Genomic DNA, 25,004 nt, shown 5'->3' with positions numbered 1-25,004 from the left:
CTGAGAAGAAGGCGTCTTCCAGGATGTACTCCCCAGCTGGGCTTTGAAACCCTAGACTTAATGGGAGAGGTTGCAGGCGAGTGAGCCTAGGAATTGAACCACAGGTCAGAGACTGTGGCACTCTGAACCTTAGGGGAGAGGACAAAAGGTGCTTTTCGGAGAGATGGACAGTAGTTATTAAATTAGGCCTCCGGAAAAGTGGTCTGCAGACCCTGTTTATTAAGTTCCATTTGGTTATATCTGTGGAAATCCATTAAAGACAATGAGGGTTGAACAAGTGTCACTGATGGTTTATTTGGCCTTTTATTACTGATGGTGATGCATGAAAAGAAAAGAACCCAGCTCATATCTTAGTTTAAATTTGTAAGGCTGGTAATAATAATAATAATTAATAATCCTCAAATTAGAAATGAACACAATCAATGTGGTGTGATTGAATAATTTATGGGGAACTTTCATGAATAATAATATGCTAATATTTATATTTTACAAAGAAAACAGGAACAGAAGTTATTACTTGTATTCAGAAGGGGACTAATTGTAAAACAGAGTTAGGGTCAAAAATGATTCTGTAGGGAAATATGATTTATTATTTATCACCTAGAAGCCCCAATCAGGGAAGAGGACCCTATTGTGATAGGAACTCTGAACATATATACAGTGAAAAGATGGTCCCTTACTCAAAAAGCTTACAGACTCAATAAAAGATGACACAACAGCTGCTTAGAAGAAGGCAGTGAGGGGAAGAGTACAAATTAGCAATGCGATGATGATTAGCATAATAAAATCACCAATGGATTATCCATGCTCTAATCCTCATGCACATTAGAGCTAGATCATGATTATATCTGCCCTGAAAAGGGACAATGTGTTGTTATGCTGTCCAACAGGAACCCTGGAGGCAGTCTAGAGAGGAAGTAACCTGAGCCGAATTTATATCTAGCAGAGCATATGCTGTTCTCTATGTAATGACAGTAAGTTTCCTGCTTTTTACTCCTGTTAATATTCCAGGATAAATAAGAGAGCAAGCTATATTTTCCTCTGGTTTGTGAACTGTTGTTGGAATTGTTAAACAAGGCCCAGAACTACAAAGACTTAGGCTGTTTGCCAGAAGCTGGGAATGGGCGACAGGAGATGGATCACTCGATGACTACTTGTTCTGTTCATTCCCTCTGGGGCACCTGGCACTGGCTGCTGTCGGAAGACAGGATACTGGGCTAGATGGACCTTTGGGCTGACCCAGTATGGCCGCTCTTATGTTCATGCTGCAGCAGTACAGCTGCGACCCCGCAGCTGTAGCATAGATACTGACCACAGTAAGTCCACCCTCTAGAGCGTTTACAGCAGTGCAAGTGCACAGATGTGGCTGCGCCGCTGTCTGCTCTCTATTGTAGCCACTCTAAGCCCATGGGGGAGAGAGCTCTCGCCTTTACTTAATTAAACCAGCCCCAGCAAGCAGCCCCAGCTATGTCGGTGGGAGAAGCTCTCCACACCTGGGTGTAACTTATTTCACTTGGGGGCGGCTTCAGCCCTGGGCCCCAGTGAATCTAACAGCGGCCCTGGTGACCCCATTAAAACAGGCTCTCAACACCCACAGTTGGAGAACTGCTGTGCAGCAGCTTCCCATTTTTTGCTGGAGCCCCCTTTGCCCTGTAAAGTTGGGCACCCTTGCTCTCTCAGACAGAAATGTTTCATCTCCTTTCTCGGACGGGCCTGCCCATCGTGGGGTCTGACTTTTCTTTTCAAAGAAGTCTCAGGGAAAAGTGGATTTTTTTAACTAATACCAACTCCACTGCGGTGTCTAAAACCAAACCAGCACAGCCGTGAGCAGGGGTGCTGCCGGAACAATCTGACAAACAGTCGGGGGTGCAGTGGGAACCCAGAGTGCCTGTGACCCTGAGCCCCAGCAGCGGCGCAATGCAGAAAGGGGAGCGCTCACGGGCCGCAGCACGGGGAAGGGATGGTTTAGTCCTTGCTGAGCCGGAGCGCGGCGCGGCGCGGCGGGGGGCGAGGAGTCCGCTCTCAGCGGCGTGCGTTGCCGCAGCCGGGCCTCACGTCAGCGGCGTGCGCGTGATTTTGGCGACTGGCGCCCACTGCCATTAGGCGGTCCCAACGCTGGGTGGGGGTGTCTCCGCCCCGCCCCGCCCCGCCCCGCCCCCAAGCCGGCTGGCGGGGAGCCCGCGCACCGAGAAGAGCGCAGCAGCCGGCAGAACCGGCTCGCGCTGGGCGTTCGGAGTGGAACGGTCTCTGCGCGTGGCCGGAGATCCTGACCGCCGCCTCTCTTTCCCTAACCCCTCCCCCGCCGTTCTTTCTGCGCTTGCGCGGGGGGTCTGCCGGGGCGCCGCGTGCGCTGTGGTTTCCCCTGCCGGCCGGAAGTTGTGCTGCCTTCCCGAGTCCTCCTGTCAACATGGCCGCGGCGAGCGGGCGGCGCCGGCTCATCTGGGCAGCAGGTAAACCCGGGGGCGCGTCATTCCCCGCGCCGCGGCCCGCCAGCGGGGGGAGGGGCAGGGGGATGCGCGCGCGCGTGGGGAGCTCGTGGCTGGGCCGTGGCTGGAGGGTCTTTGCGGGAGCGGATGTTAGGAAGGGAGAGGATTGTTTGGCGGGGGGGGAGAAGGAGGAGGTTTGGAGGTAGGAGTCATTGCCCCAGAGCTCCTTGCAGGCGGGAAGGCTGAGGGATGAGAGGGGAGAGAATCGGGATGTGGGTCTGTTGCGGGGAGGGGGACGAGACGGGGCAAAGACCCTCCGAATAAGAGTGGTCGGACCAAGCATGATGCAAAGCAGACGGGGTAAATTCACTAGCTCAGTGGTTTTCAACCTTTTTTTCTGGGGACCCAGTTGAAGAAAATTGTTGATGTCCCTGACCCAACAGAGCTGGGGTTGAGGGGTTTGGGGTGAGGGAGGTTACTTGGTTATTTCTGATTTCCTTATAGGGGTTGGAGTGAGGGCTGCGGGGTGGGGCTGGGAATGAGGGGTTCAGAGTGTGGGAGGGGGCTCTGGGCTGGGGCCTGGGATGAGGGATTTGGGGTGCAGGAGGGGCTCAAGGTTTGGAGGGGGCTGAGGGATGGGGCAGAGGGTTAGGATGTGGGAGGGGTCAGGGCTCTGGCCTTGGGGTACAGACTCTAGGATGGGGCCAGGGTGCAGGGAGGGGTTCGGGGTGGGTGGGCTCAGGGCTGGGGCGCAGGCTTACCTCTGGCGACTCCCGGTCAGCGGCGAAGTTAGGGTGCAGAGGCAGGCTTCCTGCCAGTCCTGGCACCGCAAATCGCACTGTACCCTGGAAGCAGCCAGCAGCAGGTCCGGCTCCTAGACGGAGGTACGCAAGCAGTTCTGCATGGCTCTCACTTACAGGCCAATGGCAGCACGGAGCTGGTGCTCGGGGCAGGCGAGAGCTGTGCAGAGCCGCTTGCGGAGCCCATGGCCACCCTGCCTAGAATCCGGACCTGCTACTAGCCACTTCCGGGGTGCAGCGTGGTGTTGGAACAGGTAGGCACTAGTCTTCCTTAGCTGGGAAGCACCACCAATGGGACTTTTAATGTCCTGGTCGGTGGTGCAGACCAGAGCTGCTAGTGTCCCTGAGTGCTGAGCAAGGCGACCCAGTTCCTTTTATGCCATGACCCAGTACTGGGTCATGACCCGAACTTTGAAAAATACTTCACTAGATTATTTCCATAAGTGTGGGGCACATTAGAGGTGCCTGCAGTGCGTCCCTATGATAAAACGTAAGGGGTGAAGGGATTGATTGGAGGGGTCAGTAGTGACAATGAATTAATCAGAGTAAATGCCATTAGCCTGTCCTGCAACCTACTTACTACTTTTCCTGCCCCCTCCCCTTTTTTCTGGTAGCTGCTGCACTTGTCTTGACTTTAGATGCAGCTTTTGTGGAAGACTTAGATGACTCGTAAGTACTCCTATTTTATTGTCACATGAAATGTTGCCTAGGTATTTCTTTGTTTGTTTTCCTGGAGGTTCTGCTCCTTTCTTGCTTTAGTGTGCTGTGGTATTACTCTGCCGAAAAAGTCTTGTTTCTTTCTCTAGCAGCAACCGTGAAATGCATGAAAGAAAAGGATGTGGTTTGTATAAATAGTATCTCCTAACTAGTAAGTTGAAGCACAGTGAGCATGGCTTAGTTTTGCAAAGGCTGCCTGTTGTTTTAAGAGGCTGTGAATAGGTTTCACCATTTTGGAAGACTGAAGAATAAGAGACTAAATAGACACAGTAATAAATATGTTTTTTTCCTCCTGTGTTTCTAACGATGGTAGTTCAAATCTGGTCAAGGGTTTTAGTGAGGAAGAAGCACATTTTCATAGCTAGAGAATTTTTGTAAAACATCTGTTAAAGGAAAGCACTGCTGGGTTTCTATGTGTTTAGTAGAAGTTTCCTACAGTATCTGCAAGCCTTCAGTGAATTGTGCAAATATCTGTATTTGAAAGTGTGGACAACTTCTAGTTCAGTGCCCTTGGAAACTTAATTTAATAAGCTTGAGTTGTCCAAATGTGTATGTTGTGGTTCTTTATCAAACAAGTGCTGGTATAGGGCCACAAATCTGTGGCATATCTGCATATAAATAACTGGAAGGTCTGAAGGGTAAACACTTTCAGTTTATGTCAAAAGTCCAGCAGCAGGTACTAGTGCACATACAGCAAAGATTTATGAAAGTAGAATATGGGTGAAAGCTTTGCATTGTTTTTATTGATTTGAATTATATTAGTTCATAGAGGTCTGTCAAGGTTCCTCCCCCACGCTGAACTCTAGGGTACAGATATGGGGACCTGCATGAAAAACCTCCTAAGCTTATCTTTACCAGCTTAGGTCAAAACTTCCCCAAGATACAAAATATTCCACCCTTGCCTTGGATTGGCTGCTACCACCACCAAACTAATACTGGTTACTGGGGAAGAGCTGTTTGGACACGTCTTTCCCCCAAAAATACTTCCCAAAACCTTGCACCCCCCCTTTCCTGGACAAGGTTTGGTAAAAAGCCTCACCAATTTGCCTAGGTGACTACAGACCCAGACCCTTGGATCTTAAGAACAATGAAAAAGCATTCAGTTTTCTTACAAGAAGACTTTTAATAGAAATAGAAGTAAATAGAAATAAAGAAATCCCCCCTGTAAAATCAGGATGGTAGATACCTTACAGGGTAATTAGATTCAAAAACATAGAGAACCCCTCTAGGCAAAACCTTAAGTTACAAAAAAGATACACAGACAGAAATAGTTATTCCATTCAGCACAGTTCTTTTCTCAGCCATTTATAGAAATCATAATCTAACACGTACCTAGCTAGATTACTTACTAAAAGTTTTAAGACTCCATTCCTGGTCTATCCCCGGCCAAGACAGAATATAGACAGACACACAGACCCTTTGTTTCTCTCCCTCCTCCCAGCTTTTGAAAGTATCTTGTCTCCTCATTGGTCATTTTGGTCAGGTGCCAGCGAGGTTACCTTTAGCTTCTTAACCCTTTACAGGTGAGAGGAGCTTTCCCCTGGCCAGGAGGGATTTCAGAGGGGTTTACCCTTCCCTTTATATTTATGACAAGGTCCCATTTTGGTAGCCAGGCATTATACAAACACATGGTAATAATAATAAGTCCTTATCCCAAAGAGCTTACAACCTAATTATAGGAGAGAGAAAAAGGATGGTAGGGGAAACAGAAAGATGAAATGACACAGCAGGCCAGTGGCAGAGGTGGTAATAGAAACTAGGTCTCTAGACTCTGTCTATGAGATCACTCTGCTTCAGTGTACTAGTTCCTTAAAAAGCGGTATCTGCTGATAAACTACTTAGCTGAAGATGGAAGAATTTTGTATTAAAAAACAGGTACATGTGGCCTAAAAAAGCATCTGTAGGAAGTTCTGTAAATGTGCATGTCAGTAACCTCCATTTCCCCAATCCCTGTTATCTATATTAGATTCTCTATTATACGCATTTATCAGTTGTCTGTAGATCAGGGGTGGGCAAATTACGGCCTGCGGGGCCGCATCCTGCCTGTCAGACCTTTTAATCCAGCCCTCGAGTGCCTCATTTCTGGCCCCACCCCAGAGCTCGCACCCCCAGCTGGAACCCTCAACCCCTCAAGCCCCCAATTTCATATGCATTCATTGCCCATCATACAATTTCCATACCCAGATGTGGCCCTCAGGCCAAAAGGTTAGCCTGACCCTGCTGTAGATTAGTAAATTACCAGGCTGTAGCACATGCTACTTTTCCTGCTTGATTTACATCCAGCCGTCTGTCCTATGACAACTTTAATTGGGTATTATGGAGTTATTCATGACCCTATATAATGGTATGTTGATATTTACATGGTCCTGAAAATACAGTATTATAATTTGGTTGTAAAAATTATCTCTGGGCTCAAATTTGGTTTATTATGTGTCAGGTCAGGAACACATATGTAGATGCTTCATAATTAAGGCTTTTTAAAAAGTTTGAAATACTTTTTACATTGGGTTAAAATAATATTTTGCTTTTGCCTAATTCAGACACTCACTGCTTTATAATAGTATTTACTAGGGATTTATAAGGTTTAATGTTGGAAGTAACAGTCAATAATACTAATGTTGAAAAATTGCTACCTGCTACAGAGAATGTGCACTATCTCACAGGAATTTAGTCTAACACAAGTGACAATATGAATTTAAAATATCGATCATAATTTCTACCAAGGACTCCATAAAATGCATTTTCAAATTTCATACACATTTATAAAAGGTATCTTTGGCAAGGGGGAGTTTATATTATGTGATTCTTTCTTAGAAATTTAAACTAAATTAAGTTTAAATAATGTAAAACTGACAAAGATAAGAATATCAAAATATAAGTCTTCAGCTCTTATATTTTTGCCAGTCCATCTCTTAGTAAAAAAAAAGGACACTTAAATTCGGTTTAAAATTTAAATTTTGTGTAAACAAGCTTTATAGAACCTTAATTTGACATACTGGTTTAGATTCTATCAGTATCAATTGTTTCTCAACAAACACGTCCCTTCAGATAGTGTAGCATTAAGAGCTTGAATGAGAAACTGACTTGACTTCCTGTATAGAGTGAGGAGGTGGGTGACGCAGTACCTTTTTTTGGACCAGCTTCTATTGGTGAGAGAGAGACTCTGTTTTGAGCTTACACAGAGCTCTTTTCAGGTCAACTTGAGAGAAATGAAAAAAGTAATATGGCATAAATAGTGCGAATAGTAACATAGGTTAAAATGATTTATAATATATCTTTGAAATTTCTTGTCTCTTTAGCCTCTTGTGAAGATGTTATTCGGTACTTAAAAAGAAAAAAAAATGTGTGAGGGTAGCAGTCCAAGGTCTGAATGGGAAATTAAACTTGCTTATTGCATTGCATACTGTTCCTGTCCACTTTCTTGATTTTTGTGCCCTGCCATCCGCTGGTTTTTATTCACATCTTTGACTGTGTGCCTTAATATTCCTTATGAGCTAGAAGCAGAATGCTTTGGTTGCATAAGTAACATATATATGAAAAATGTCTGTAGTTGCTTTGGAGGTGGCAGGGATGGGTTCTTTGTCATATTTTCAGATTACAAGTTGCAGAGGATATATTCTAACTGCAAACAGAACCTGGGATCTGAAAATCAAACTGTTGATTTCTTCTTCTTGCATCATCACCAATGTTTAAGATTTCATAATTAGAGGTTGCCAACGTATATTTAATGCACAAGGGACAATAGAATCCACTTATATCTTTCTTTAGCTCTACAGTGCAAACAACAGTAAAATTGATTTTCAGTAAAATAAGTAGATAAGGCATGTGTGGCTAAAAAAACCTGTAAACATTTTGTATAGTTTCTTTAACATAATCAGGTATTTCAGATAGTCTTTCGACAGTCGTCATCATCATCTTTGTTTCATGTTTGGTTCTTTCAACAAACTGTTTGAACAGGTTGTACTAAATTCACCCAGTCCCCTCCGGACATTTGAGCATGCATTTTCTCTAGTACCTCGGAGCAGAGGGCTAAATAAAGCATTTCAGCCATAACATGGCTGTGACAAAATATAGTTAAAAGATAGTACTTGTATTGTTAACACTTCAGCAAGCAAATTGTAAATCTTTTCTTTTCCCCTCCAAGCATTTAGTTAACTTCTTAAAACTTGCTTTTAAGGTTTCTTTTGATTATTTAAAACTAAAAGGTGAAAGGAGGGAAATCTAGTGAGTTAGGTAGCTCAACCTCCTCTGTAGGTGTATGAGATAAAACCATGTTCTAGATAGGGATGGCATACATATGGTTCGTCATATGTAACTCTGGTGGTCTCATATTGCTTGCCTACAGCCATCAGAAAATCTCAACTTACTTGCATTTAACCAAGTTCATCCCTTGTTTTCTTGCGCCAGTTAGGTCCTAAATGTGTCGCTTCCAGGCCTGTGATCTGTCCCTTACAATCATCATTATGACTCAGATTTTACTCATCTGGTCTGACTTACTGCCTGACACAAGCCATAGAACAAATGTGTTTTACACACCTAGATGCATTTAGTGATCTTTCCTTGGAGTTGTGGTAGCAAGGGCATTACTAACTAAAACTGAGATGTGTTGGCAGACTTCAGTAGGGAAGCCTATGCAATGCATGAATGTTGTTACCTTTGGATCTGATTGCTATTAGGTCCTCACTATCATAAACTGTAGTCTGTTCACAAATAACTTTCCAGTAAGTGCTCTCATAGTCATCTAATTGCAATGACAAGCAAAATAGACTCATAAATACATACAAAATTCATCTTGTTAGGTACTTCTTTTAACCTATTATAATGTGTATTTCATGAGGACTTCCCTGGTAGCTATGTCATAGACTTCCAATTCACATTCAACTTAATGCAAACTCTACAATAATGTTAAAACTAGTCAATTTGTTATCTTGTCAGTCATTACTCTAACATTAAATAAAGCCAGAAAATATAGATTAGTATTGTTTGCTATCTTAACCATTTTTTCTTATTGTCATTTACCCTTACTTCAGTAGTTCTGGGATTTTTTTTTTTTTATTGGAGGCAATGGGTGTTGCTGGACTAATACAATACACTGCAGTGTGAAATACACAAGGAATTTTAATAGTAAAATGCTGATGGGCTTAATATGCCTGCCATATTTTTGCTTTGATCTTCTCTTCCTTTTTTTTTTAACCAGGTCCCAATATACCCCTCCTTTAGAAACAAATAGTGTATTTGTGTGCTTGTGTATAGACATGTCACAAGCTGTGCTTTTCTTTTCTAGGTTTAAAGACAATCGTAAAGATGACATTTGGCTTGTAGATGTGAGTATGTGAGAAGTATTAAGATTCATACTTTGTTGAAACTTAACAGCTTTCCATTAGTTTCGTTTGAAAAATAAAAGAACCAGTATATACTACACAATGTTATAAAGCTGCTCAGTAATTTGAAATCAGAGTTTTTCTGTATCGTGGTGAAAAACGATTTGTTATGTTCCATCTGCTGGTAGGATGGATAAGCTGTTTGCTGTGTACAGGATGGTCCAGGAATTGGTCTGCTTGCATTAAGCACTTACTGTTTTGCCTTACATTTATAAAGTAATTTGATATTGGAGGAACTTTTTTTTAAAGAGGAAAACTAACCCATAGCTGTATGTGCTAATGTGTATACTTCAGATTTTAGCTCTTGTATCATGTTCATTGTTCAAAATAATTTATTTCACTGTCTAATATACTTGGAAAGTGTTATGTTCAGTATTCTCTAGTTCTAAGACTAGGTGTAGAACAGAAAATTGAATTCAAAGTAAGGTTTGTGCAACTGAATACAGTTGCCAAATAACTCATATTAACCATATTTGTTGAGAAATAAGTGGCAAATTATATATAGTATCTTCTGAATCAGAAACTTCCACAAAGGCAAAACCAACCCCCTTCTCAACTGGAAAATCAATTTCCTGGGCCCGTGATCCTTCAGCACTGACTTCAGTGAGTGTAGGATTAAGTCCTTGGTAGGTAGGAGGATGGAAGGAATTTGTCCAGCTGCATCCTGGCTCTGAAGGAAATAGGAGTTGGTTCGCACTATGTGATGGGATATACAAACTGGAGAGCAAGGGGTTAAGGAACAGCTCTGGGCCCAGGCAGTCCCGCCCAGTCATACCTGCTAAGCTTGTAAAAGCTGGAGGCAGTGCTCTAAAAAGGAGAGCAGAGCAGTTCAGAAGGAGGAAGCAGAGGACTGCTCTGAAGGGAAAATAATACCCAGGAGCTCATTCCCTGGGATCTGGCAACGTAGGCCTGTGCAAACTCATGGAGGACAGGCAGGCAACTGAGATTGCAGGCCAGAGACTTGACTATAGTGAGTTATTTAGGAAACAAAAGTAGACTGGGTAGGAAGGGAGCGGGGGGGCTGGCAGCGGTCTAGCATCCCGAGGTGTCAAGTGTAGCTGCCTACCACTATGCCCTGGAACAGCACAGTGGAGAGATGGACCTGGCTCCCCTACCCATTCTGAAAGGACATTACCATCCCAGGAGTCTTCACCTAGATGAGACACCGTCTGGAAGAGGCCTTGACTATTCAAGGACCCAACCTCAACAAAGTTTCTGTGCTAAAGGGAAGGACTGGAAATCACTGGGGCAGGGACACAGAAGAACTGGACTCTGCTTTCAAAGGGCAGGTGCTCTGCCAAATTCCCGCCTAACCATTTGGTGGTACTGTTAGTGATTGTGCAACTACTACACACTACTAAATGCAAATATTATAACATAAATGTTTATGGTTACAGGATATGTGCTCACTTGTGTTCAACACCCTCCTTCCTTTTGAAATCTGAAGTCATAGTAATCTGCTTCTTGTTTTGAGATTTCCTCCAAACAGGCTTATCTGGCAGGCGATAGAGATGGCAAATAAATTAAACTTACCTTATATAAGCTTAAATTCCTTTATACTGATATCAGTCTAGTCCCCCATCAAATACTATATCAAGGTGATACATTTTTTCCCCCTCCAGGTACACTTTTTTTAGAAGATAAGATTGCATAGTCTGCTTCTGTCCTGTGGCTTTTCATAGACAAGACCACTGCATTGAAGAGAAATATAAATTACTAGCAGGTTTTTCCTAAAAAAATAAACCAAGAGAGGATTATCTGTTTGGCAACTTTTGTTGGTTTTCCAAATGTGTGGCTTGAGAGTTCCATGTTTATGTAGAGTTCACTGATCCTGTTTAATGCCACCCTTCTGACTTGTTTTCAGTTCTATGCACCTTGGTGTGGCCATTGCAAGAAATTGGAGCCTGTGTGGAATGAAGTTGGTATAGAGATAAGAAGCAGTGGGTCTCCAGTAAAAGTTGGGAAGATGGATGCGACTTCCTATTCTAGTAAGTATGTGTTGTGTAGGCATAGTTTCATTGTCAACTAGTTTTGAAAATGAAACAGCCAGAAGGATTACTATTAAAAAAAGGCTATATCATATAAACAAACGGATTTGTCTTGAAGGATCTGCTGGCTAAGTGTAGCAGTAAGTATCGAAGACGTGACTATCGTATCCCACTGTTAGTGACTTTTCAACTCATGCTGCTATGATTTACCTCTTCAACCAAAACCTCAGATCCTTATACACTTAAAACAAATAAGAAGAGAGGAGTAACCTCATAGAAGATAGGGCCCTGAAAAGTGCTATCTTTGGTACAAGTTTCTTTAATTTCTTTTTAAGGTGCTTGATCTGATTTACAGTGCCCACCATAATAAGATACAACTTGTCTGTTTTAGGTTCCTTACTTTACTGTTACTAGATCAAATAGATCTACTTGCACTTTCAGAATTGTAAAGTGCTTTCTCATGGTCAATCCTTAAGGAATTACACACATCTTGTTGAAATCATTGCCTCACTGGACAGCAGATTTCTGTCCACCTTCTCATTAAGCCTTCTCTTAAAAAGACACTGTTATCTTCAATATTTTAAATTGATTAACTTAAAAAAATCCATCTTCTGATTGTAAAAAACGGTTAAGAAAAAATATTTGTATTTTGTTCTCCTGTTATATTTAAGTGTCATTTTGGGCGTGCCAGATGGTAATAGCCCCAGATGTCCTAGGGCTCCCCTTCCTCTCTGTGCACACACTTGCCTATTCTGATTTCACTTTTAGCTATGCTGGTACACTTACTGTAAATATACTCTTGCAAGGCCTATGGAAGAGTGTGCAGGAGAGCTTCCCTAGGGCTGTGCGTGAAGATGATATCATTCTGCTTGTATTTGTGACAGATAGTGCAGCAGATGATGAAAATTGAAACTGTGCAAAGTGCCATCAAATACAGAGTGTAACCAAATGAACAAAAATGTTTTTTCTAACCCTGGATTATTGTACAATGTTTTCAAATGGAAATGTGACTGTTTTTAAGTTGAAAATGTAATATTGGTTGGTTTTGTACTGTGATAATTCCCAAGAGTCCCAGTCATGATTCTTATTATGTTAGACCATGTATGACCATATCATACTGATCAGTAGTTCTTACAGCACATTATAAAGGAAGAAGGCATCATTATCCCTGTTTTATAGAGAGGGAAATGGAGGCAGAGAGAGGTGAAGTGCCTTGATCAAGGTCACCCAGTTGGCTAGTGGCAGTTGGGAATGTAACACAGCTCTCTTGATTCCCAGTCAAGTGCTCTGCCTACTAGGCCATCTGAATAAGAGTTCCCATCCTGAAGTGCATATGCCTGTTAGGAGTCCAGTGTAGGATTGGGGCTTAAGCAGATCTTTCATCCTTCAGTTCTCTTGTTTTCACTGCATTTTAATTTATTATACCCGTAGGAGAGGTGTTTCCAGACCATTTCTGAAGGGGGACATCAGAATTTTTGTCCAGCACTAGCGAGGTTGCAGTTCAGTTCCCATTCTTAGTCAAACAGGTGTGGCATTCGGAGTTAATGCCTCAAAATCTTGCCGGGGCTTAGTTTGAAAATTGGTAACTTCTTTGGTTGCTTAAAGTGGACATTGTACAGACATGAAACACATCAGTGAAGTTCACCAATGTCCTAAATTGTTTTTAGGAGAATCTCTTTGCTAGGAAAGAGGATAATTGGGGATCTTCTTGGTAATAACTGATGTTGCAAGCCATTCTAAACTATACAGATGAAGGGGGTAGTCTGGCTCACAGGAAGCTTGGGTAGTTTTTTAGAAGTGGATGGCTGTGCACAAGCCAGTGAATAGAGGGAAATGATGCAGCATTGGAGGAGAGAGAACATCAGATGTGTCCTCACAAGAAGAAAACATAAGCAGCAACTTGTGTTAAGGGGTATATAGTGTTTAGCTAGTACTGAGCAGAAAGCTTCTGTCACACTCAGTTGTACAACATAGGGGTTTAATGGATAAATACACAGACTCTTGGATCAGTTGCCATGAGTCTTAATAGGATTCTGACTTTGAAGTCCCCTTTAGCATATGCCAAATAAAACTCCCTCACACATCATGCATGGCTGCCTGCACCTAGGGGGCTGGCTATAACACCATTTGTACATTGACATACTAAGACTAGGTCAAATAGGGGATAAGGCTCTTTTTCCACAATGAAGAAGGGGATGTTAGTGCATCACAATGAGTCCACAGTCAATAGGGATGTGGAAAATCTTTTAGCATTGCTGTATGTCTCCACCAGGGCATGTAGAAACTGAAAATTCATCTTGCGGGGAGAGGGGGATAGGAGATCAGCTGAAAACTAGCGAGAAACCTCCTACTCGAGCTTCTGGGTTTATTCATTCATTTTACAAGTATGTTGCTCTTGATCAGTTAATGCAGTTTTGGTAAGCACTCCAACAGCATAGAGTGTTACACAAATTAACTGCTATGGACACTTAAACAAAACACTCCTTACAACCAGTATCTCAAAACTTTGACTTTGCAATACTATCCTACCTTACATGTAGAACCACAGTTCATTTTGCAGGTTTTATAGTTGGGCTAAAGGGACAGAGGACTACAATTTTCAGCTTCACCTCTCAACAACTCATTATCCTTATGGTGAAAAAGGTCTTGAAATAACAGCCCTACCACAAGCAAACACACCAGGTCCTTTGCAGGAATCATCTCTGGCTGTCTTAGAATGATGTAAACTTCTGTTTAGATTCTGAAAGACTTCTGGGTTTACCAGCTGCAGTAATTTAACAGATGAATAGGGATTTGAGGTAAGATTTTCAAGAGCGCCTGTGTGCCTTAATCTCCTAAATCCTGTTTTCAAGGAAATTTAGGCTGTAATGTCAGGATTTACCAAGATATTTAGGTGCCTGAAGATGCAGATAGGCACCAAGCTGGATTTTCAAGTGTGTCTAAGCAATTAAATGGGATGATGAGGGTGGGAGGACCAAGGCTCTGAGGTGGCACCGAGCATTCTCTCCCTCAGGTGCTTGGCTGACTAGTTCTTGCTCACATGCTCAGGGTCTAACTTATTGCCCTATGTGAGCTTTGGAAGGAATTTTTCTCCAGCTCAGATGGATCCCTTCCTTTGTAGCATGTATCTTTAGGTGTCTATATACCATGGAAAATCTGTTCCTTAGGGCCTAAGCCTCTTTTGAAAATGGGACTAGGAGCCGAGTTAACACCAGCATTTTTGATAATGTTATTTTTGCTGCTGATTTGCTAATTTTTTGAGGTAACATTGTTTGGATGGAAAATGGTGGTTCCCCTGTCCCATGTGAGTCAGCAGATACTTGCATTATCGTAGTTTCTAGGAGCCTCTGTTATCAGTCAGGACCTATGTTGTGTTAGATGTTGTACAAACACAGAACAAATGACAGTCCCTACTCCAAAGAGTTTAAAGTATGAGACAGGACCCAACAGGTGCAGACATATGGGGGAGTACAAGGAAACAATAACACACTATTGGTTAGCGTGGTAGGCTGTGGCAAGCATCGTTTAGAGTAAAATCCCATACAAAATGAGCAGACTGGAGGTATGGCCATTTAGATTTGGGGAAATATCCTGGAATTAGGTGGTAGTGACGGATATGGCATTCACTAAAACTCAGCAAGCTATTAAGAAGTACATGAAGCAGCCCAGATTGTTTGAAGTTAAGCTAAGAGCTTCAGATATAAGTATGCCAGCATATTGTTGACTGCAAGACATTTTTATTAATACATAATAGCCATGTCGACAATAAAGTAGACCTGGAAAATGGCATTTTAACTACGTTTTCATGGCAGAGTAGTATTGCAAGCTTCCATGTCCTGAAAGATGCATAAAAAACTTAGGGAGCACTAAATTTCACTAGGAATGTAAAAGGTTAACCGGTCAGCTGATTAACAGGTAAGCATTAGCCTTACTGGTTAACCCACCTTACCTGTTAACCCCAGGCCAAGCGGCCAACTCCAATGGCCCTGCACCAGCTGGAGCAGCCCCAGCTGCACTGAGTGGCCAGAGTGGCACAGCCCCAGCTGCGCCAGTGTATCGGCCCCAGCTGCTTAATCAGTTAACAGTTTAAACGACATATTTTTAATTATGTAAACGGTTAACTTTTTAAATGCTGTTTACGTCCCTAAATCTCACTACTACTGAATTAGTCCTAATTTAAAACGGTGAGACGAAGGGGTGGGGGTGGAGGTGGAGATCTGGCTTCCTTAATAGGTCACATTCAGTGATACCCTCTTCTCCTAGGCTTTAACCAGTCCCATAAAATGTAATACAAAAAAGCCACTAAAGTGTGGACACTAGAGCAAAAAGCATGTACAATGCTAGTGTTGCCAGTTTATTTGGTGTACTTTAAATTAAGCTCTGGTTTGTAGGGTCCTGTAATTATGTGAGAATCCTAGCTTTCATTTAAAAAGAAATAAGTTTCTAGCCCCCAGACTTGCAGAGAGAAGCTTAAAAATGTACACTCTAAAGGCTTAGAACCAAATAAGCAAATAAAAAGAATTGGAATATACATATTTTTAAAAATCTCATGATTTTTTTGAATGCAAGACATTGGCAATACTATAATGCTTTGTGGGGCGAGGGGACCTAGTTGAGCACATGCGAAAACGTGTTGCAGAGTGTCATACATTCTGGACAGCTGTGGTCCAGATGTGTTGATGTTGGTGGCTACCAGTGCTCCAGGCCCAGAGCCTCTCTCAGGGTCAAGAAGAACTTGTCTGTTCTCTTCCTTCTGCTGTAGCTGACATTGTCCCAAATAGGATTATGCTGCTTGCACACAGCTGTGCAATGACCACATCAATTTTGGGGACTTGAACCACTACTGATACTAGTAGTACTGCTACTTAATTGCCCTGTACACTGTATACATAAATTTAGCCACATTAATGTGGCTGTGCATTTAACTTATCTCATTTGTGACAAAAATGACACAGGCAGTACAAAAAATAGGAAATGCTGAGTTAAGGTGACACATGCTTCACAAAATAAACACACAGCCTTAAATCTGTCTCCACAAGGTTGCCCAGAGAACGTCAGACCTTCCCCGTCCTAAAAAAAAAAATCTACCACTTTCTCAGTCTGCCAGAAATCTAAATCAGGACTACGGTTCATTGAGTCCCAACAATGCATTACATGGCATTTGTGTTGGACTGTGTATCGCTAACTAGTTGCTGTTGGTTTATAGAGATTACAATAGAAATATTGGTATCACTACTATTCTTCATCAGCATGGTTTCAGTTAGGACATTTACAGCAAATATGATTTCATGAACTTTATACAGGTTACAAGTATTTCCAACTTCCAGTAATAATATGACAAGCACCGTGAAAGGAATGGATTTAAGTTTATGAGAGAGGTGTCACCTTAAGCAGGCAATATAACATTTAACTTTTTTTTAGTTGAATAAATGTCATAGGGTGAGAAACAATTCTTTGCTGCAACTAAACAGCATGTCCACTCAGCTTGACTACAGCTGTTTCTATACTGTATAGAGTAATGGCTGTGGCCCACTCTTCTCATCACTCCCATCTCCCTATGCAATGCAGGTTCAGGGACTGACTTTCCAGTAAAAGTCATAGTATAATGCTGTATCTGTCTGTGTTCCTTTACCACTCTGATCACCAAGGAATAGAAGCCTTTATTATCTGTCTGCTAAGACTGACAATAGGATAAAAGAATCTGGATATTTTTATAAGGCTTTTTAAAATATATATTTTGTGTATTAGCTGACATGTATACATACTACTAGTGTGCATGTATGCTACATTTTCATGACAATGAGTCTGTAACATGTCTCCACTTAATTAATAAAATGACTAATTCAGTTCCAGTGATTGAAAATCAATTGATTTTGAGGTAAGAAAAATGATAACATACGCATGTTTTTGTTTAAACAGTATTTATTATACAAACCATGTAGTTCCTCTTTTACATAAATGAGAGGAAAACAGAAACCTAACCAAATGTGTCTTTCAGGTATTGCCTCTGAATATGGAGTTAGAGGTTATCCAACAATTAAACTGTAAGTTGATCTTTCCTGTATTATATTTTTATATATCACTGTGATGGGTTCGGTCACAGAGACCCCCCCCCTTGGGACTGTTACCTGACGTGCTGAGATAACCTCTGAGCCCATTTTCCCTGCCAGTTTAGGGAACTCTGCCTTGTTGAGCCAGACACACTAGCCTGCTACAACACAGACCCAGGTCTGGTCCAAGCCCCCAAAGCTGCAGACTTCAACCAAAAACTGCTCAGCAGGTCACCTATCTCCAGCACGCAGACACCCAGTCCCCAATGGGATCCAAACCCCAAATAAATCTGCTTTACTCTGTATAAAGCTTATCCAGGGTAAACTCATAAATTGTCTGTCCTCCATAACACTGATAGAGAGAGATGCACAGCTGTTTGACCCCCCCCCCCCCCGTATTAATCACTTACTTTGGGTTTACTAATAAACAAAAGTGATTTTATTAAGTACAAAAAGTAGGATTTAAGTGGTTTCAAGTGATAACAGACAGAACAAAATAAGTCCCCAAGCAAAATAAAGCAAAAACACGCAAGTCTAAGCCTAATATATTAAAAAACTGTTTACAGGTAAAATCTCACCCTCAGAGATGTTGCAATAAGCTTCTTTCACAGACTAGACTTCTTCCTAGTCTGGGGCCAATCCTTTTCTCTGGTACAGTCTTTGTTAGTTGCAGCAAACATCTTATGAGAGAACCCCGAGTTTCCACCTAACTGGAAGCCTCCTTTGTTCTTTTCCACCCCTTTTATAGCTTTGGCACATTTGGAAACTTTGGTTTCTCTGGGTCCCCACCTCTCCTTCTGAATGGAAAAGTACCAGATTTAAGATGGATCTCATTACCAAGTGACATGGTCACATGTCACTGTAAGATCTCATTCTTCATTACCCATGGGCTGGCACACAGGAAGGCTTGCAAGTAAATAAACCATCCGCAACCAATTGTCCTAGTCAATGGGAGCCATCAAGACTCTAAATAGCTATTAATGGCCCACACTTTGCATAGTTACAATAAGACCTCAGAGTTACACTTCATATTTCTAGCTTCAGATACAAGAATGATACATGCATACAAATAGGATGAACACACTCAGTAGATTATAAGCTTTGTAATGATACCTTACAAGAGACCTTTTGCGTAAAGCATATTCCAGTTACATCATATTCACATTCATAAGAATGTTTCCATACAACATTATGGACTGCAACGTCACAATGGAGTTTGAGGTTATCCATCAATTAAGCTAGAAGTTGACCTTTTCTGCATTATATTTTTATATATCAATCCTCACTATCGCTCACTTCCCTTTGTAAAAGGGGAACAAAAAACAAACGAATATACAGAAAAATCTTAACAGCTGATACCAGTAAGAAGCAGGAAGAGAAAATAACAATTCATTTTGGAGCCAGTTTTGAATCAGTTACTACTGAACTGGATAATATTTTTTTAAAAATTCTTTTGTTTACATTTAAGGTTCTTTGTTATACTAAGCTTTTAAACAAGGTGGTGGTATAAGTAAGTTGAGTATTAATTAAGCTGAAACAAGCTTATATAATCATATAAACCATAGTCTCATAAAATATTGTTTAAAGGGACATAATGAACTTGAAATCCAGTAAATTTCAGTTGACAAATTAAACGTAGTTTCAGGTATGAAACCTATACCTGAGTCACCCTGCCAATATTTGACTTTCTGATTGCATTTCCCCATTTTTAATGACTTTTCCGTCCCATATTGCTATGTGTAGGGCCTACCAAATTCACAGCCGTGAAAAAGTGTCACAGACCATGAAATCTGGTCTCCCTCCTGTGAAATCTGGTCTTTTGTGTGCTTTTACCTTATACCATATAGATTTCACAGGGCATACCAGTTTTTCTCAAATTGGGGGTCCTGACCAAAAGGGAGTTTCATGGAGTTGCAAGGTTATTTTAGGGGGGTCACAGTATTACCATCCTTCTACACTTTCTTCAGATCTGGGCAGCCGGAGAGCAGGGGCTGCTGGCCGGACGCCCAGCTCTGAAGGCAGCACCCCACCAGCAGCATGCATACCATGCCATCCTTACTTCTCTGCTGCTGCTAACAGCGGCTCTCCCTTCAGATCTGGGGTCCCAGCCAGCAGCCCCCGCTCTCCAGCTGCCCAGCTCTGAAGGCAGCACTGCCACCAGCAGCAGCGCAGAAGTAAGGGCAGCAGTACTGCAACCCCCCTACAATAACCGTGTGATCCCCCCACAACTCCTTTTTTGGGGGTCAGGACCCCTACAATTACAACACTGTAACATTTCAGATTTAAATAGCTGCAATCATGACATTTACGATTTTTAAAATTCTATGACTGTGAAATTGACCAAAATGGGCCATGAATTTGGTAGGGCCCGAGCTATGTGTGAAAAGACCCATACAGCCAGGGAAACTAACTGCTGTATAAGGTAAAAGGTGAAAGTGACTGTACACACAATGGTATAAAGTAAAAACAGGAAACTGTATTTTTCTCTCATTTTTCAGGTGCAGTTATTAAAAATGAAAATTTGGGAAATGGTCAGACTTAAAATTCTTTATTTCCCCATGTGTGTTGGAATTATCAAAGGATTTGGATTGTCTTTAGTTATGTTTCCAAAGGGCTGTGGCATTGAAATATTGTAGCTTGTTACAGGCTGCAGGTGAAAAACTTTGTTGTCATGAATATTCAGGCACTGAAAATTGGTCTTAAGGACACCAAAAAATAATGTAACTGACCCAGATGGGTTCTCTTTTAAAGGAAATCCTGTTGTTCTTCACTGTCATAAATCCTACGTGAATATTTTTTCTGATTTAATAAAAGCAAGTTAGATCCCACCCCATCAATTACATACAGTAACCTATTACAGTTTCTTGTCTGCCTCACTAGAGGGGTGGATTAACTGAGTGTTCAGTTTAAGAAACCTTTGCAGATGATCACAACGGAATACCATTTTCATTTGTCCTTTCTGTTTTGCTTTTTTCAAATAGTAAAAGGGTATCTTAAGGCTTTTTTCGATAAGGAGTAATAAATGGAAATTTTTAATATCTCTTTATAGGGTCTAAATGCTTAATTCTTTTTCATAGTCTGAGAGCAAATCTTCTCTAGTTTTTGTAGTTTTAATATATTGTCATTAGAAAGCACATGATAGCTAGCATGTACAACAGAACTTATTTTCAGAAGACAAACAGTGTGGTGTGATTTTTTTCCTCCCTCATTCTGATTATATTGTACTGTTCCACTGAGCTACTTTTTCTATTTAAAGATTGATTCTTTTGTCTAATGTGTTGAAAAATAAAGTTGCTCAGCACTTACTAATAATTGAATATTAGAAATATGGGGAAGCTGTGTTTTTGCATATTCAGCTAATTGATTTATTTTAGTTATAAACAAAGATAATGAAACAATTCCTCAGAATTTTGTTTTTTTTCCCCTCTAGCTTAAAAGGTGACTTGGCATACAACTATAGAGGACCTAGAACCAAAGATGATATAATTGAATTTGCTAACAGAGTAGCAGGGTAAGTATTCATAATCTTCTTTGAAGATACCAGTGATTTACATGGTTTTATTGAATTTGCCCCATTTGATTTTTTCAAAGGAGAGCCAAAAGCTGGGCTTCTTTGACAGAAATGTCCTTGACCTGTTAATGTAGTCTTTTATTCTTACAATACTTTGTAAGAATCAGTGGCTTCCATCTTGTTCATTTATTATAGTTTGAATTAGATGTGAACTGTAAAGAAAATTGAGTTAAGCCCAGAAATAGATTAAATACCTCCACTAACCATGCTGGGAGGTGAGTTGGGGGTCATTCAGTAATGGAATACGTATTAAACAGTGAGTGGACTCCTCAGTAAAGACAGTGTCTTTGCAGTAAATACAGATTACTAATCAATCTTTCTGCAAAACTTTTTTGTATTGCCTGCCTCCTACAGCCTGGTTAGTGGAGACATTTAGAACCTATTGGGTTTAAAATGATGATTAAGTTTACTTTCTAATTTACCTTTACAAGAGGTAACATAATCTTTACCCCATCTGATTTAGTAGTCATTTATTTCAATGAGGGGAAGTCTGTGGCATAGTCTAGTGCAGTGTTTCTCATTTATGTGTTGTTTTTTAGGCTAATGCAAGTGTTTGTATAGGTCAGGTTTGGAGGACAGGAGAAAGTGTTAAGTGCAAGCCATCTAAGTTCCCGTCTATAATTTTGCATAGTGGAAGTCTTAATGTATACACAAAACATAAGAACGGCCATACTGGGTCAGACCAAAGGTCCATCTAGCCTAGCATCCTGTCTTCCAACAGTGGCCAATGCCAGGTGCCCCAGAGGTAATGAACAGAACAGGTAATCATCAAGTAATCCATCCCTTGTCACCCATTCCCGGCTTCTTCCAAACAGAGACTAGGTACACCATCCCTGAACATCCTGGCTAATAGTCATTGGTGATGGATCTATCCTCCATGCATTTATCTTGTTCTTTTTTGAACCCTGTTATGGTCTTGGCCTTCACAACATCCTCTGGCAAGGAGTTCCACAGGTTGACCGTGCGTTATGTGAAGAAATACTTCCTTTTGTTTAAAATACAGTAACTCCTCACTTAACGTCATCCTGGTTAACGTTGTTTCGTTGTTACATTGCTGATCAATAGGAGAACATGCTTGTTTAAAGTTGCGCAGTGTTCCCTTATAACATTGTTTGGTAGCCGCCTGCTTTGTTCACTGCCTGCAGAAAGAGCAGCCTGTTGAAGCTAGCTATGCTGACCTGGTTGTAAGAGATTTTATAGAGTGATAATATGTAACGTGAGTGTTTCTGATGCAATTGCTCTTAAACTCCGTAGTTAAGTTTTTAATTTGTTTTGACATTGATTTCAGTAATGATGCAACATTAGCAATTAATTACTGAACAAGTTACATTAGGCAGAATGATGCAATGCCTGAAATAGATCATTGAGACTGCACTTGTTTTTTGGAACAGATACTGCTTAAGGTGTCAGAGAGAGATTTAAAAATGCCCCACCATATATAGTTTGCAGATTTACCTCTGCAGTTGTGAAAAAGTATGTTTAGTTAAGATGTTGGTAGTCTTTCACTATATCTAATCATATGGGCTATATCAGTTAGAAGCTCATTTTCTGCCACTCAGTTTTATTTTTTAATTATAAAATTAAAATGAAATGTTTTTGAATAGTGAAAGAATCACTGGTGTTAAACTGAGCTATTGAGAAAATTATTTTTTCTCAGCTGTCGCACGTCAGCTCTCCTGGGATGATGCAGTATTTATTCTATTACTTACAGGAAGATGGAGAAATAGCGGCAAATTAATTCTGTGGGTTGTATAAATTATTAAGTAATGCGCAGACTGTATTTTAAATTTAATACAGCATTAACAAGGATTTCATCATTTACCCCCCCCCCCCCCCCCAAAAAAAAAAAAGTGGAGGGAGGGGGATTTTATATGAAGTTTTATTGGGACAATTAGCAATCTAGCAAAGGAAATAATTGTGGCTTCTTCTCTTCTCCCCCCGCCCCCCCCAAAAAAAAATTGCCACCATGGATTTCCCCCCATACGGATAATTGCAACCTTGGCACACGAGCTCAGAATCTTCTAGAGAACAGTTTCTGCTTGGGACTATTCAAATTTCCTCTCTTCTCACTTACCTGGGGTTTAGAGCATAAAAATAGGGACATGGACCTAAACTGCTTTTCCGTACTTTCCAGTAGTCTATGAATACCGGTAATCTCCAAACTAGAATCACTTACAAAACCCATATTCCCGAGTTGCTATGCCTCTTTCAGAAATAAGGCTTGTATGTAGTGTCAGGATTACTGTTTAATTCTTCTTACTAAGAGTTGATATAATTGGTAAATTCCATTGCACTGTAGCAGCAGTCACTATTTGCTGTTCTTAAATAGAGTTCTAGTATTTTCAAGTTTAGACTTGTGGAATGGGCAGTCAGAATTGTACAATTTAGATGAGCGTATATGTTTTCTTTGAATTTTCAAAAAAACCCTGAATGTTTCTTTATATTTCCCTTTTCCCCAGGCCTCTTATCCGGCCACTTCCTAGCCAGCAAATGTTTGAACATGTGCACAAGAGGCATCGTGTACTTTTTTTGTACGTTGGTGGGGAATCTCCTTTAAAGGTTTGAAACTTCATTAAATTCATTTGTTTTTTGTTTTTGATCTTTATAGAGGCAGTCTAAAAGTGACTTATGCATATCTCTCCTAAAAAAGTGAGAAAGTAATTGTATATTTTAAAGAGATTATAGTTGTAGGTAAGAAGCTGAATAGTCTCTAATTTTAGAACTACTTTGATAATGGCATAATATATACACTTTTTTTATCTTAATGTATGTGTTTATAGACATTTACCAAACATGCTGGTAATCTCTAGATCTGAGTGCTGTCTCTCCTCTTGTAATCTTTGTGTCGTGGGACTCCGAAGTCCTAATAATGTAAAACAGTATTTTAAAATTATACTTAACCTTAGATATGCCAAATGTTTTTGTTGTTTTGAGGCATAAGGCATGCATTCATAATAGTTAAACTTAAAAGTTTAAAACTTAAAAGTTATTTAATGTAGCATTTACTGTGTGGCACAGTTATACTGAAGAGAGAATTTTTTTGTTAATGTGATAGGTTTTATGATCTTTTTTTTTTATACTGAAGTTCTATGCTACATCTTAGTAAGTTTCACTTAGGTGGAAAGAAACTCTGTGTATTTGGTCTTCATTTTAACAAAATCCTCAGAAAATTTCTAAAACTCTTACTGTTGTTCACTGTATCACTTCCATTATGTTGACATAATGTGCATATGTACCTTTATGGTGTGTGTCCTTTTTGCTCTAATACATATTAATAGGGATGTCAAGTGATTAAAACAAAATAATTGCACGATTAAAAAAAATTAATCACACGATTAAACGCATGTTAAACAGTAATAGAATACCATTTATTTAAATATTTTTGGATATTTTCTACATTTTCTAATATATTGATTTCGACTGCAACACAGAATGCAAAGTGTACAATGCTCACTTTATATATTTATTACAAATATTTGCACTGTAAAAAACAAAATAAATAGAATTTTTCAGTTCACCTCATACAAGTACTATAGTGTAATCTCTTTGTAATGGAAGTTGAACTTAGAAATGTAGAATTATGTACAAAAAATAAATACATTGAGAAATAAAACAATGTAAAACTTTAAAACCTACAAGTCCACTCAGTCCTACTTCAGCCAATCGCTCAGACAAACAAGTTTGGTTACAATTTTCAGGAGGTAATGCTGCCCACATCTTGTTTACAATGTCACCTAAAAGTGAAAACAGACGTTCACATGGCACTGTTGTAGCCGACATTGCAAGATATTTATGTGCCAGATGCCCTGAAGATTCATATGTGCCTTCATGCTTCAACCACCATTCCAGAAGGCATGTTTCCATGCTGATGACGGATTCCGTTCAATAACGATCCAAAGCAGAGCGAACCGACGCATGTTCATTTTCATCATCTGAGTCAAATGCTACCGGCAGAAGGTTGATTTTCTTTTCTGGTGGTTAGGGTTCTGTAGTTTCCTCATCGGGATGTTGCTCTTTTAAGACATCTGAAAGCGTGCTTCACACCTCTCCCCTCTCAGATTTTGGAAGGCA

The 25,004-nt window shown here is 40.7% G+C and overlaps 1 protein-coding gene across 4 annotated transcripts in view; it reads left to right on the top strand.

Moving 5' to 3' along the window:
* The first annotated feature begins 2,319 nt into the window (after nucleotides 1-2,319).
* Nucleotides 2,320-25,004, top strand: part of TMX3 (thioredoxin related transmembrane protein 3) — a 60,816-nt gene continuing 38,131 nt past the window's right edge. For 3 of the 4 annotated variants that reach the window (XM_073331708.1, XM_073331710.1, XM_073331711.1), the window contains exons 1-7: nucleotides 2,320-2,450; nucleotides 3,841-3,895; nucleotides 9,228-9,267; nucleotides 11,189-11,312; nucleotides 17,311-17,356; nucleotides 20,793-20,873; nucleotides 23,393-23,492. In XM_073331708.1, the coding sequence (XP_073187809.1) occupies nucleotides 2,408-2,450; nucleotides 3,841-3,895; nucleotides 9,228-9,267; nucleotides 11,189-11,312; nucleotides 17,311-17,356; nucleotides 20,793-20,873; nucleotides 23,393-23,492 (489 nt within the window). In that variant the 5' untranslated portion in view covers nucleotides 2,320-2,407. Of the gene's footprint in view, nucleotides 2,451-2,650; nucleotides 2,787-3,840; nucleotides 3,896-9,227; nucleotides 9,268-11,188; nucleotides 11,313-17,310; nucleotides 17,357-20,792; nucleotides 20,874-23,392; nucleotides 23,493-25,004 lie in introns of those variants that run through there. The other variant, XM_073331709.1, reaches the window with a different exon arrangement.

Source organism: Lepidochelys kempii, chromosome 2, assembly GCF_965140265.1.
Source record: "Lepidochelys kempii isolate rLepKem1 chromosome 2, rLepKem1.hap2, whole genome shotgun sequence".
NCBI classification, from domain to species: Eukaryota; Metazoa; Chordata; order Testudines; family Cheloniidae; genus Lepidochelys; species Lepidochelys kempii.
Note: the sequence above shows the minus strand (reverse complement) of the source record. Positions and strands in the feature narration are given on the sequence as shown.